This window comes from Salvelinus namaycush, chromosome 23 (assembly GCF_016432855.1).
Source record: "Salvelinus namaycush isolate Seneca chromosome 23, SaNama_1.0, whole genome shotgun sequence".
Classification (NCBI taxonomy): domain Eukaryota; kingdom Metazoa; phylum Chordata; class Actinopteri; order Salmoniformes; family Salmonidae; genus Salvelinus; species Salvelinus namaycush.
Window position 1 is genome coordinate 5,753,290 of NC_052329.1, and position 14,644 is coordinate 5,767,933.

The 14,644-nt window shown below is 44.8% G+C and overlaps 1 protein-coding gene across 3 annotated transcripts; it reads right to left on the minus strand.

The window, feature by feature from the left end:
- Positions 1–2,031: 2,031 nt before the first annotated feature.
- LOC120018039 lies at positions 2,032–14,528 on the minus strand. Of its 3 annotated transcripts, none has more exons than XM_038960995.1 (5): positions 14,406–14,528; positions 13,491–13,742; positions 5,864–7,945; positions 5,556–5,762; positions 2,032–5,127 (listed from the first exon to the last, which is right to left on the minus strand). In XM_038960995.1, the coding sequence occupies exons 2-5, from the start codon at positions 13,728–13,730 to the stop codon at positions 4,852–4,854; spliced, it is 2,805 nt and encodes a 934-aa protein (XP_038816923.1). In that variant the 5' UTR covers positions 13,731–13,742; positions 14,406–14,528; the 3' UTR covers positions 2,032–4,851. The 3 variants fall into 3 exon arrangements, with proteins under 3 accessions (XP_038816923.1, XP_038816924.1, XP_038816925.1); XM_038960996.1 differs by having other exon boundaries at positions 13,491–13,745; XM_038960997.1 differs by lacking the exon at positions 14,406–14,528 and having other exon boundaries at positions 5,864–7,856; positions 13,491–13,587.
- Positions 14,529–14,644: the final 116 nt, after the last annotated feature.

Consider the following 14,644-nt stretch of genomic DNA (forward strand, 5'->3'; position numbering starts at 1 on the left):
GTACTCCATTTTCTTCTTCAACTACTTCTATGAGTTGATAAACAAACTGATAGGTTGCACACTGCCAGTTGGAAGGTGTTGTCAGGTACAAACCCAGGTTGGTGATTTACTGCCACCTATTATGGAATGTTTTCTCATGAGTATAATTCATTGGCTGATCCCCCCCTGGTGACTAGGATGGAATCACGTGATCCTTCCTTCACCCATAGAAAGCCCCACTCAGTTGACTACTTTAAAATAGTTACACACTCAATGGCAATGTGTTTGCCAAAATAGGTTTTATCCATTTAGAGTCCTCTATCTAACTCTATGGTGTTAAATTCCCACTTCCCACTTGGTTAATGAATGCAGAATAAATGAAGTAAATTGTGATTGAGTTATATAATCATATATAATAATTATATATTATTTTATCGAATGAAAATGAAGTCTATAAAGTCATTTTGAATCCCATATATTATAATGATATTAATATATAATAATATAACCCTCAAGCTTCTAGCCCGAAGTCCAGCGCATCGACAGTGTCCCAAATTGCATGCTCGAGTGGCAGAGTCGATACCCGCGCTTATAAACCCAGGGTCTTTACAAAAGTTTGCTGTTTAAGGTGAAACGTTTGAATTAAATATAGGCAGACTACTACTCGAATAAGTATTTTTTTTAAATTCATCAGCCGTGCGGGTCTCCGATTCTACTGATAGGTCGATATTGAATTGGGGGCTGGAGGAGAGAATCTAGACCAGCTGTCTGGGACTGTATCATAATCACTTGACACGGTAACAACGAGTGATCAACTGGGATAGGGGGGGAGAGGGTCACCGCGTGTGAAAGGGAGCTGTAGGAAATGGTTGTCGAGTTTGAAAAGCTCGTCAATCAATCAATCAAATGTATTTATAAAACCCTTCCTAGGACCATGCCTCAGGACTACCTGGCATGAGGACTCCTTGCTGTCCCCAGTCCACCTGGCGGTGCTGCTGCTCCAGTTTCAACTGATCTGCCTGCGGCTATGGAACCCTGACCTGTTCACCGGACGTGCTACCTTGTCCCAGACCTGCTGTTTGCAACTCTCTAGAGACCGCAGGAGCGGTAGAGATGCTCTGAATGATCGACTATGAAAAGCCAACTGACATTTACTCCTGAGGTGCTGACCTATTGCACCCTCTACAACCACTGTGATTATTATTATTTGACCCTGCTGGTCATCTATGATCAGAGCCTGGGTCCTCCTAAGGTTTCTTCCTAGGTTCCGGCCTTTTTAGGGAGTTTTTCCAAGCCACCGTGCTTCTACATCTGCATTGCTTGCTGTTACTTGCGTGGAGCCCCAGATCGAGGGAGATTATCAGTGGTCTTGTATGTCTTCCATTTCCTAATAATTGCTCCCACAGTTGATTTCTTCAAACCAAGCTGCTTACCTATTGCAGATTCAGTCTTCCCAGCCTGGTGCAGGTCGACAATTTTGTTTCTGGTGTCCTTTGACAGCTCTTTGGTCTTGGCCATAGTGGAGTTTGGAGTGTGACTGTTTGAGGTTGTGGACAGGTGTCTTTTATACTGATAACAAGTTCAAACAGGTGCCATTAATACAGGTAACGAGTGGAGGACAGAGGAGCCTCTTAAAGAAGAAGTTACAGGTATGTGAGAGCCAGAAATCTTGCTTGTTTGTAGGTGACCAAATACTTTTTTTCCACCATAATTTGCAAATAAATTCATTAAAAATCCTACAATGTGATTTTCTGGATTTTTTTTTTCTCATTTTGTCTGTCATAGTTGAAGTGTACCTATGATGAAATTTACAGGCCTCTCTCATCTTTTTAAGTGGGAGAACTTGCACAATTGGTGGCTGACTAAATACTTTTTTGCCCCACTGTACGTACCTGCCCTCTCATTGGCTAGAATGGTCCCACCTGATCTTGCCTCGTCCCGACTGCCTTCCCATTTTTAAAAGACATTTATTTTGTGAGGGCGGTATCTGGTCAATATAAATCGATAATCTGTGGCGTCGAGAAAGTTTGGATAAAATAAATGGAAAATAGATTCATTACCAAACCTTTAATGTGGAAATTAGAAGGCTTTTACCATCTACATTAAAACATGTTGCCTATTGAAATGAAGGTGCCATCAAAATATCTCATTTGAATTCAAAACACTAAACAATTGTGGGCCAAACAATCAATACACTCAAGGTGAAGAATGTGGAAGTGTTTGCAATAGATCAGGAAGGAAGTACTGAAGCAGATAATACAGTGGCTAAATCCCAAATGGCACCCTATTGTCTGTAGCAAACTACAATGGGCCCTACGTATAGGCAACAGTGGTCAATTTGGGACGTACACATTGATCCCTTCCACCCTATAATAATGCATGTTATAATACCAGTCAAATTGTAACCGTTATATGTGACAAGGCAGAATGTCATGTCATCGATATCATAAAATGTCTCAATTAATGCTCTTAAAAAAAAAAGTAGATTACTTGTTAAAATGATCCAAATGACAAACAAAAAAAAACCTATCATGGTCTTCATTAGCTCGCTCGGCGAATAAAACGACTGATGGACGGGCGAACGAACGGCTGGACAGAAAGATTGGGCTAAGTGGTTTCCTGAGATTCATGAATTCAATTAATTAATTCATGCAAGAGAGATGATGGTCAAAGTCTCTTGGCTTTGTGCTTGGTATTGTGCACCTTCAGAGAATCTCAAATTTAATGACAAATACTGTATTTAAATTGAATTGCTTTTATGTTAAGTGAAGAAATATTGTATTTAAATTGAATGGCTATTATGCTAATGACAAATACTGTATTTAAATTGAATGGCTATTATGCTAATGACAAATACTGTATTTAAATTGAATGGCTATTATGTTAAGTAAGAAATACTGCATTTAAATTACATGAATATTATGCTGTACAGTTAAGGCAGCTAAAAAGCACATGGAAATGTAGTCAGGAAGAGGTCCACATCCTACATCCTGTTACAATAAATATCATGGGGAAGAGGTCCACATCCTACATCCTGTTAAAATAAATATCATGGGGAAGAGGTCCACATCCTACATCCTGTTACAATAAATATCATGGGGAAGAGGTCCACATCCTACATCCTGTTAAAATAAATATCATGGGGAAGAGGGTACAGTCAACCCTTCAAAAAGGTGTTTGTGACCCGTCGACGAACCGGGGTTAGAATCCAGGTGTCCTGCTGTCACTGTGTTGTAATCCCACTGAGCTAAAGTCTATAGGTTCATACACTAAGTCCTTCAAAAGTGTCCGTCCCCCCCCCCCAAAAAAACCATGGCATTCTGCTCCACTTCAATTTTCAAACTGAATAGACTTTTCCTTAACTAGTGCACTACCTTTTGACCAGAGCCCTATGGGTCTTGGTCAAAAGTAGGGCACTGAATAGGGTGCCATTTGGGACGTAGACTGAGACAGTGAATAACAGTGAGAGTTCATCTGAGCCATACAGTATAGAGTTATATCCAATAACAGATCTATATTATCTATACAGTATAGAGTTATATCCAATAACAGATCTATATTATCTATACAGTATAGAGTTATATCCAATAACAGATCTATATTATCTATACAGTATAGAGTTATATCCAATAACAGATCTATATTATCTATACAGTATAGAGTTATATCCAATAACAGATCTATATTATCTATACAGTATAGAGTTATATCCAATAACAGATCTATATTATCTATACAGTATAGAGTTATATCCAATAACAGATCTATATTATCTATACAGTATAGAGTTATATCCAATAACAGATCTATATTATCTATACAGTATAGAGTTATATCCAATAACAGATCTATATTATCTATACAGTATAGAGTTATATCCAATAACAGATCTAGATTATATATACAGTATAGAGTTATATCCAATAACAGATCTATATTATCTATACAGTATAGAGTTATATCCAATAACAGATCTAGATTATCTATAGTCTATACAGTGTATGGCTCTGGATTTATATGTTGCTATGTAGCGCTAGGCAGTTCTCTGGGGCAGGATGGGGCAGTTCTCTGAGGCAGGATGGGGCAGTTCTCTGGGGCAGTTCTCTGAGGCAGGATGGGGCAGTTCTCTGGGGCAGGATGGGGCAGTTCTCTGGGGCAGGATGGGGCAGTTCTCTGGGGCAGGATGGGGCAGTTCTCTGGGGCAGGATGGGGCAGTTCTCTGGGGCAGGATGGGGCAGTTCTCTGGGGCAGGATGGGGCAGTTCTCTAGGGCAGGTTGGGACAGCCTTGGGGCAGTTCTCTAGGGCAGGTTGGGGCAGTGGTGGGTCTGTGATTGGGTCTAGGGCTGTGCTCGTGGTTGTGGTATAGGCAGGGGTTGAGGCTGTGATTGGGTCTAGGGCTGTGCTGGTGGTATAGGCAGGGGTTGGGGCTGTGATTGGGTCTAGGGCTGTGCTGGTGCTGGTGGTATAGGCAGGGGTTGGGGCTGTGATTGGGTCCAGGGCTGTGCAGGTGGTTGTGGTATAGGCAGGGGTTGGGGCTGTGATTGGGTCCAGGGCTGTGCTCGTGGTTGTGGTATAGGCAGGGGTTGGGGCTGTGATTGTGTCTAGGGCTGTGCTCGTGGTTGTGGTATAGGCAGGGGTTGGGGCTGTGATTGGGTCCAGGGCTGTGCTCGTGGTTGTGGTATAGGCAGGGGTTGGGGCTGTGATTGTGTCTAGGGCTGTGCTCGTGGTTGTGGTATAGGCAGGGGTTGGGGCTGTGATTGTGTCTAGGGCTGTGCTCGTGGTTGTGGTATAGGCAGGGGTTGGGGCTGTGATTGTGTCTAGGGCTGTGCTCGTGGTTGTGGTATAGGCAGGGGTTGGGGCTGTGATTGTGTCTAGGGCTGTGCTGGTGGTATAGGCAGGGGTTGGGGCTCTAAGCTAACTGGCATCAGTTCCAGGGGGAGGCCAGGGGAGGCCAGAGTGTTGAGGAGGGCTGAGACAGGGACGTCAGGAGACTGGAGCTTGGCTAGGAGCTGTAGCTGGTCCTGCTCATGACAGAACCCTGCCTCGTCGCAGACGCTCTGACACAGCCCTGTCAGACTCTGTAACGTCTCCTCCATGTTCCTCTGCAGGTGGCCCCGCTCCTCCAGCAACCTCTTCTTCTCTCCTCTCTGTGGGGCAGAACAGGATGTTACATCACAACCCACTGGACCAATAAAACACAGCTCAGCTATGAATGTCATTGTGTAATTAGTCACATAAGAGGCAAATTATTTATGCGTTGCTCAATTTACTAAAATCCAGTTGAATAATCCGCTACTTATAACATTTATTGTTGAAATGTTTACAATTAAATCAAATTGCCAGATTATAAATCAGACTATAATGCCATATTATGAGATTATAAATGACAAGAGTAGGGTTGTTGTCAATTTAATTTAAAATCCGGTCAATTCAGGAAGTACACTGAAATTCCAATTCCAATGCATTTCAATGAGGAAAATGTGGAATTGGAATTCGGTTTACTTTCTGAATGGACTGGAATTGAAATGGAATTGATCCAACTCCGCAAGAGAGATGATAGCAAACACAGACATACCAGTGTGCCGATCTCAGTCTGAAGTTTACCGATGCCTTCTAGCTTCCTCTTGCGACAGCGCTGGGCAGCCACGCGGTTCTTGCTGCGCCGACGGACGTCGTGGACGAATTCCAGCTGTTCGTGGGTCAGCTGTTGGCATCTGAGGAGCTGCTGGAAGGCACTACGACTGACTGACGAGATCTGAACCACCGGGAAGGGCAGACAAACCTGGAGAACACGGATGGATGAAAAGACAGATGCCCTCTGGTCAAAAGTGTTTGGGAACTCATTACACCAATACACTGTGACCTTTCAGTAAGAACTCTGACCTCTCGTGCTCTCCTGTTGTTGACCTCTCTCTCCGTGTCTCCGTCTGTGTCCAGGTCTCCGTCTGAGTCCTCTCCTGAGTTAACAGATGACATGTAGGGACTCATCTCAGACTGGGACAGGCTGTGGTTCCCACCGGGGGTCTGGGCCTCCCCTGTCTCTTCCACCCCACCCATCCCACCTGTCTGTCCTACCTTACCCATCTCCCCCACCTCTTCCATCCCCTCCATGCCCCCTGCCTCTCCTGTCCCCAGGTCTCTAAGGAAGGGACAGTCTGCTGGATTTGAGTTCAGGTCTAGCTGCCAGGGGAAGTCTGCAGCCTTTCCAAGACCACTGTGGTCCATAGTGTCCAGATTAGGAACTCTCCCCAGACCTCCGTGCTCCATGGTGTTCAAATTAGGAACTCTACCCAGACCTCCGTGCTCCATGGTGTTCAGATTAGGAACTCTACCCAGACCTCCGTGCTCCATGGTGTCCAGATTAGGAACTCCCCCCAGACCTTCGTGCTCCATGGTGTCCAGATCAGGAACTCTACCCAGTCCTCCGTGCTCCATGGTGTCCAGATTAGGGAGACTAGGGAGAGGTTCAGTCTGTGAGGGGCATAAATCAGGCCAGAAACCCTTGGCCAGATGTTCAGCCACCTCCCTCTCCACGCTGCTCCGCTCTCCAAGTCCGTACCCCCTACCATCAGGGGTAAGACCACAGAGGGTGGGGTCAGAGAGGGAGGGGTCAGTGAGGGCGGAGTCAGGGAGATGACCCCCAACAGCCACGCTGCCATCCAGACCAGGGTCCTCTCTCTGCATTAACACAGGTAGCTGACCTACTTGACCTAATCGTCGTGGCCTTGGGAACATAAGGCATCCACCATGGCTCTCCCCCTCACTATTTTCTGAGTTAGGGCTTTTGTGTATTGCCAGGAGATCCAATACAGGTTGCTGTAGCTCAGCCTCCTCTACCACTCCTGAGCCTCTTAGTGGGCACGTGCTACAGGAACCTGGGTTACACCCAGCTTCATCAGCCATCAGACTCCCAACGACAGGCTGGTCATCATCCATCTCTCCAACCGCTGCCTCAATAAGGTCTGATGGGCTCACATCGTCATGGGACGGCAGCTCACAGGAGAGTGGGCAATCTCTCAGACTCTCCTCACCCATCGTCACGGGACACACCGCTGCCTCCATCCCTAGGATGTCTCGATCACTGAAAACGGTGTCAGGGTCTGGCTTACGGTCAACACCACCAGGACACGGCATGGCCAGGATGGGACAGACACCAAGACCACTGGAGGACGTCAGTCCCCCGAGAGATAAGGGTGACATGTTGGGGCCACAGGTCTGCAAACAGAACTGCTCCTGACCACTGCTGCCCGAGTTGACTAGCAAGGCCAGGGTCTTTGTACATCGGGATGACGACTGGAAGTCTATTTGTAAGTTTCCGTCCGAAGGCACTGTTAACCTCTGGTGTGGCTGTGGGGACATTGTTCCACTTGGGTTGGCAGCTGAACACTGTGCCCCGAAGTCACTTCCTATGTTCCTGACATCACTTCCTGTTGTCTGGCCTGCGCCTGTGTTCTGGGGATGAGGTATAACCTGCTGCTCTCCATCTCTGTTTGTGTCTGTATTGTGGGCTAAACTGCCACTTGGCAACATGCCCTGGCTGGGGGTCATGCCACTAGGCAACATGCCCTGGCTGGGGGTCATGCCACCAGGCAACATGCCCTGGCTGGGGGTCATGCTCTGGTTGGGGGTCCTGCTTTGGGACTGACAGCCTGTACAGTGGGCTGAATCGACACTGGGGGACCTCCTCTGGTTGGAGGACCGGCAACTAGGCAATCTTCCCTGGTTGGAGGACCTGATCTGGGACCTGCCCTGACAGCAGCCTCCTCTTCTTCTTCTTGCCTCCTGGGCTGTAATGTTGCTACCCTCCAGGAACTTTGGCAGAAGGAAGTCGAAGCAGCTAGTCTCCAGGTTGTGGAACCCCAGGAGCCCGGCACACCTGTGGATGGCCACGATATTGTCTTTGGTGAAGAGCAGCTTGGAGGTGTAGCAGAACTGTAGCAATGGTTCAAACCCCTCTGCTGTTACCTGGAGAGGGAAATGTGTTAATATCTAGCCTGTACCCCTGCACACTGACTCAGTACCTGTACCCCCTGTATATAGCCTCCACCTTGACTCAGTACCGGTACCCCCTGTATATAGCCTCCACACTGACTCAGTACCGGTACATAGCCTCCACACTGACTCAGTACCGGTACCCCCTGTATATAGCCTCCACATTGACTCTGTACCAGTACCCCCTGTATATAGCCTCCACATTGACTCTGTATCGGTACCCCCTGTATATAGCCTCCACATTGAGTCTGTACCGGTACCCCCTGTATATAGCCTCCACACTGACTCAGTACCGGTACCCCCTGTATATAGCCTCCACACTGACTCAGTACCGGTACCCCCGTATATAGCCTCCACACTGACTCAGTACCGGTACCCCCTGTATATAGCCTCCACATTGACTCTGTACCGTAACACCCTGTATATAGCCTCCACATTGACTCTGTACCGGTACCCCCTGTATATAGCCTCCACATTGACTCTGTACCAGTACCCCCTGTATATAGCCTCCACATTGACTCTGTACCAGTACCCCCTGTATATAGCCTCCACATTGACTCTGTACCGGTACCCCCTGTATATAGCCTCCACACTGACTCAGTACCGGTACCCCCTGTATATAGCCTCCACACTGACTCAGTACCGGTACCTCCTGTATATAGCCTCCACACTGACTCAGTACCGGTACCCCCTGTATATAGCCTCCACATTGACTCTGTACCGGTACCTCCTGTATATAGCCTCCACACTGACTCAGTACCGGTACCCCCTGTATATATCCTCCACACTGACCCAGTACCGGTACCTCCTGTATATAGCCTTGTTATTGTTATGTTATTGTGTTACTTTTTACTTTAGTTTATTATTTGGTAAATATTTTCTTAACTCTTCTTGAACTGCACTGTTGGTTAAGGGCTACACATGTTGCATGTGACAAATAAAAAGTTTGAGTTGATGTTGAGATTGTCAGCATCCCAAATGACACCTTATTCCCTATATAGTGCACTACTTTAGACCAGGGCAAATGACACCTTATTCCCTTTATAGTGCACTACTTTAGACCAGGGCAAATGACATACTATTCCATTTATAGTGCACTACTTTAGACCAGGGCAAATTACACCTTATTCCCTATATAGTGCACTACTTTAGACCAGGGCAAATTATACCTCATTACCTATATAGTGCACTACTTTTGAGTAGAGCCCTACAGGGTCGGCATTTTGAGTGGGCCTTAGAGGGTCTGGCCTGCTCTGCCGTACTTTCTTGCCCGTCCAAATAAATTATTTAAATATAGATCATTTATTTTTCCGAAGATGCGCACCGACAGAAAGACTTACCAAACAGAGTAATAAATATCATACCCCCCCCCCCCCCCCCCAAATGCTAACCTGCCTTGTTATTGTAATGGTGAAAGGTTAGCATGTCTTGGGGCTATGATATAAAATGCTAACCTGCCTTGTTATTGTAATGGTGAGAGGTTAGCATGTCTTGCGGCTATGATATAAAATGCTAACCTGCCTTGTTATTGTAATGGTGAGAGGTTAGCATGTCTTGGGGCTATGATATCAAATGCTAACCTGCCTTGTTATTGTAATGGTGAGAGGTTAGCATGTCTTGGGGGTATGATATAAAATGCTAACCTGCCTTGTTATTGTAATGGTGAGAGGTTAGCATGTCTTGGGGGTATGATATAAAATCCTAACCTGCCTTGTTATTGTAATGGTGAGAGGTTAGCATGTCTTGGGGCTATGATACAAAATGCTAACCTGCCTTGTTATTGTAATGGTGAGAGGTTAGCATGTCTTGGGGCTATGATATCAAATGCTAACCTGCCTTGTTATTGTAATGGTGAGAGGTTAGCATGTCTTGGGGCTATGATGTAAAATGCTAACCCCTCCCTGTTATTGTAATGGTGAGAGGTTAGCATGTCTTGGGGCTATGATATAAAATGCTAACCTCCCCTGTTATTGTAATGGTGAGAGGTTAGCATGTCTTGGGGCTATGATGTAAAATGCTAACCCCTCCCTGTTATTGTAATGGTGAGAGGTTAGCATGTCTTGGGGCTATGATATAAAATGCTAACCTCCCCTGTTATTGTAATGGTGAGAGGTTAGCATGTCTTGGGGCTATGATATAAAATGCTAACCTCCCCTGTTATTGTAATGGTGAGAGGTTAGCATGTCTTGGGGCTATGATGTAAAATGCTAACCCCTCCCTGTTATTGTAATGGTGAGAGGTTAGCATGTCTTGGGGCTATGATATAAAATGCTAACCCCTCCCTGTTATTGTAATGGTGAGAGGTTAGCATGTCTTGGGGCTATGATATAAAATGCTAACCCCTCCCTGTTATTGTAATGGTGAGAGGTTAGCATGTCTTGGGGCTATGATGTAAAATGCTAACCCCTCCCTGTTATTGTAATGGTGAGAGGTTAGCATGTCTTGGGGCTATGATATAAAATGCTAACCTCCCCTGTTATTGTAATGGTGAGAGGTTAGCATGTCTTGGGGCTATGATGTAAAATGCTAACCCCTCCCTGTTATTGTAATGGTGAGAGGTTAGCATGTCTTGGGGCTATGATATAAAATGCTAACCTCCCCTGTTATTGTAATGGTGAGAGGTTAGCATGTCTTGGGGCTATGATATAAAATGCTAACCTCCCCTGTTATTGTAATGGTGAGAGGTTAGCATGTCTTGGGGCTATGATGTAAAATGCTAACCCCTCCCTGTTATTGTAATGGTGAGAGGTTAGCATGTCTTGGGGCTATGATGTAAAATGCTAACCCCTCCCTGTTATTGTAATGGTGAGAGGTTAGCATGTCTTGGGGCTATGATGTAAAATGCTAACCCCTCCCTGTTATTGTAATGGTGAGAGGTTAGCATGTCTTGGGGCTATGATATAAAATGCTAACCTCCCCTGTTATTGTAATGGTGAGAGGTTAGCATGTCTTGGGGCTATGATGTAAAATGCTAACCCCTCCCTGTTATTGTAATGGTGAGAGGTTAGCATGTCTTGGGGCTATGATGTAAAATGCTAACCCCTCCCTGTTATTGTAATGGTGAGAGGTTAGCATGTCTTGGGGCTATGATGTAAAATGCTAACCTGCCTTGTTATTGTAATGGTGAGAGGTTAGCATGTCTTGGGGCTATGATATAAAATGCTAACCTGCCTTGTTATTGTGATGGTGAGAGGTTAGCATGTCTTGGGAGTATGACATTTGTGCGTCTAACTTTCTCACTAATTATTAATCACGATTCATTACAGACTATCTGTAACCGTGGTAGCATCGACAATAAATGTTGAAGTGTTTAGAAACATTCTATTCTTATTTACATTTTTTTTTTTAAAGTGACTCCAAAATGACACAATACATTATTTTCCATTCATTTCTTTTGGGCAGAAAATGATCTGAAACACATCCAAAACAAAGAGCAAACTGGTTCTGTTCATGCCACATTAAAAGGTAATACATTTTTACAGTTGATTTTACATGCCTTTACTATAAAACTCTTTAAAAAAAAATGACATAGGAGGTTCTGTAAGTAAAACATGCACCCCTATGGAAATGAAATGCCCATTCAACTGATTCATCCGGGCTGCCCATTCAACTGATTCATCCGGGCTGCCCATTCAACTGATTCATCCGGGCTGCCCATTCAACTGATTCAACCGGGCTCCGGCCTTAGAGCCCTACAGGCCCTGGAGCCCTACGGGCCTTTGTTCCCTACATAGTGCATTACTTTTGACCAGAGCCTTTCTATGGGCCCTGGCACCGTATTCCCTACATATAATGTCACCATACAGTAAATTCAGAAAGTATTCAGACCCCTTCACTTTTTCATAACTCAGCCTTGTTCTAAATGGATTAAATAAAACATTTTCCTCATCAATTTACACACAATATACCATAATGACAAAGCGAAAACAGGTTTTTTGATTTTTTTTGTGTGCAAATGTATTAAATAAAAAACAGATAACTTATTTACATTATTATTCAGACCCTTTGCTATGAGACTCGAAATTGAGCTCAGGTGCTTCCTGTTTCCACTGATCACTGATGTTTCTACAACTTTGATTGGACTCCACCTGTGGTAAATTCAATTGATTGGACATGATTTGGAAAGATACTCACCTGTCTATATAAGGTCGCACAGTTGACAGAGCATGTCAGAGCAAAAATCAAGCCATGAAGTCGATGGAACAGTCCCTAGAGCTCTGAGACAGGATTGTGTCGAGGCACAGATCTGGTAAAGGGTACCAAAAAAATGTCAACAGCATTGAAGGTCCCCAAGAACACAGTGGCCTCCATCATTCTTAAATGGAAGAAGTTTGGAACCACCAAGACTCTTCCTAGAGCTGTCCGCCCAGCCAAACTGAGCAATTGGGGAAAAAAGGCCTTGGTCAGGGAGGTGACCAAGAAGCCAATGGTCACTCTGACAGAGCTCTAGAATTCCTCTGTGGAGATGGAAGAACCTTCCAGAAGGACAACCATCTCTGCAGCACTCCCCCAATCAGGACTTTATGTTAGTGGCTAGACAGAAGCCTGTCCTCAGTTAAAGGCACATGACAGGCCGCTTAATTTGCCAAAAGGCACCTAAAGGATTCTCAGACCATGAGAAACAAGATTCTCTGGTCTGATGAAACCAAGATTGAACTTTTTGGCCTGAATGCCAAGCGTCATGTCTGGAGGAAACCTGGCACCATCCCTACGGTGAAGCATGGTGGTGGCAGCATCATGCTGTGGGGATGTTTTTCACCGGCAGGGACTGGGAGACTAGTCAGGATCGAGGGAAAGATGAACGAAGCAAAGTACAAACAGATCCTTGATGAAAACCTGCTCCAAAGAGCTCAGGACCTCAGACTGAGGCGAAGGTTCACCTTCCAACAGGACAACGACCATAAGCACACAACCAAGACAATGCAGGAGTGGCTTCGGGACAAGTCTCTGAATGTCCTTGAGTGGCCCAGCCAGAGTCCGGACTTGAACCCGATCAAGCATCTCTGGAGAGACTTGAAAATAGCTGTGCAGCGACACTCCCCATCCAACCTGACAGGCCTTGAGAGGATCTACAGAGAAGAATGGGAGAAACTCCCCAAATACAGGTGTGACACGAGCGTTATACCCAAGAAGACTCGAGGCTGTAATCGCTGTCAAAGGTGCTTCAACAAAGTACTGAGTAAAGGGTCTGAATACTTATGTAAATGTGACATTTAATAATTTTTTTTAAATTTTTTTTTACAAATGTGCAAAAATGTCTAACAACGTATTTTTGCTTTATCAATATGGGGTATTGTGTGTAGATAGACGAGGGGGAAAAAACTTTTGAATAAGGCTTATAATGTAACAAAATGTGGAAAAAGTCAGGGGGTCTGAATACAACTGTAGCAACTTCAGAAGTAGTGTTTCTTCATAAACACGTTCTGTATTACCCTGCGCTATGGGCAACAAGGTTGTAAACTTCCTGAATACAGGGTACCATTTGAGACACATCTACAGTGTAGTGTATGACCCTGACCTGATCAGGCAGAGTGACCACCAGGCTGGGGCTGGTGTGGTTGATGATCCTGCTGTGGAAGTAGTCACTACAGGAGGCCAGTACAGAGCAGTGGGCCCTGAACGTCCTGCCACCTGCCACTAGTGTAACATCACACAACACATCCCTCAGTCTCTGGTCGTTGAGACGCGTCAGGACGTGGGAACTATGAACCGCAGACTGGAATGTGAACACGGAGGTACGGTCGCCCCTGAGAGACATGGTGGTGACAAGCTGCTGGGACAAATATCAGACCAGACATAAACAAGATAAATAGACACGAACAACTGTTGGGATTGTAAACTATGAATTCCCTCTAATAATTGTATATTAGTAATATATTATCTACTATTGGCCGAATCAATGTCCAATTAAAAGGCTTTGTGTCCGTTGTGTGTTTGTGTGTTTGTGCGTTTTCCTGGGGTTGAGCAATAGCAGGAAATGCTGATTCATGCTTAGGCAAGTGAAGGAGAAGCATCGTTTTTTTTTGTTCGTTCTAGACTTCTTTAAAAACAGTTTTGGATATTGCCGAGTTTCATTTCTTAGTTTTAATTATCCTCATTCTTCAATATGACTAAAACAAAACACATGAAGTTACCTCAACATAAGTCTAATTCTAGCTATAATAGCAGAACTGTATCAAATAGCTAACATCGAGATAGACTATGAGGATCCATACCCTCCCTATAGAAAGCGGATCAACCGATAAAATAACATTTTTTTTTTTTTTTGCAACGTTATATTGATTCACACACTACTTTCACAACAGGACAACGGGAATAACGCGCAAACGCGATTTGGAACTTTCTTCTCGCATTGGACAGAGTTTACAAGCAGTCACAATGTATCGTTCCATTCCTACCTCACTGTCTACAATATACACATTATTTCACTTACCTGTCATGTCACCGAGATGACAGTTCCATTTAATGTTACATCAGTTTATGATAAAATGCTGCTTTCGGTTGGTCTACATTCCACTGGTGAAACAAAATATCATGTGACAATAAACGTATGCATGCACCAGGAAGTATTTGGCGTTACTCTATTTGACCAAAGATTGTCTATTATATTGACAAGACAGTCAAGTGACCGCTCAAACGATGCAAATACGTCCTCAAAGATGGAAGGCAGGC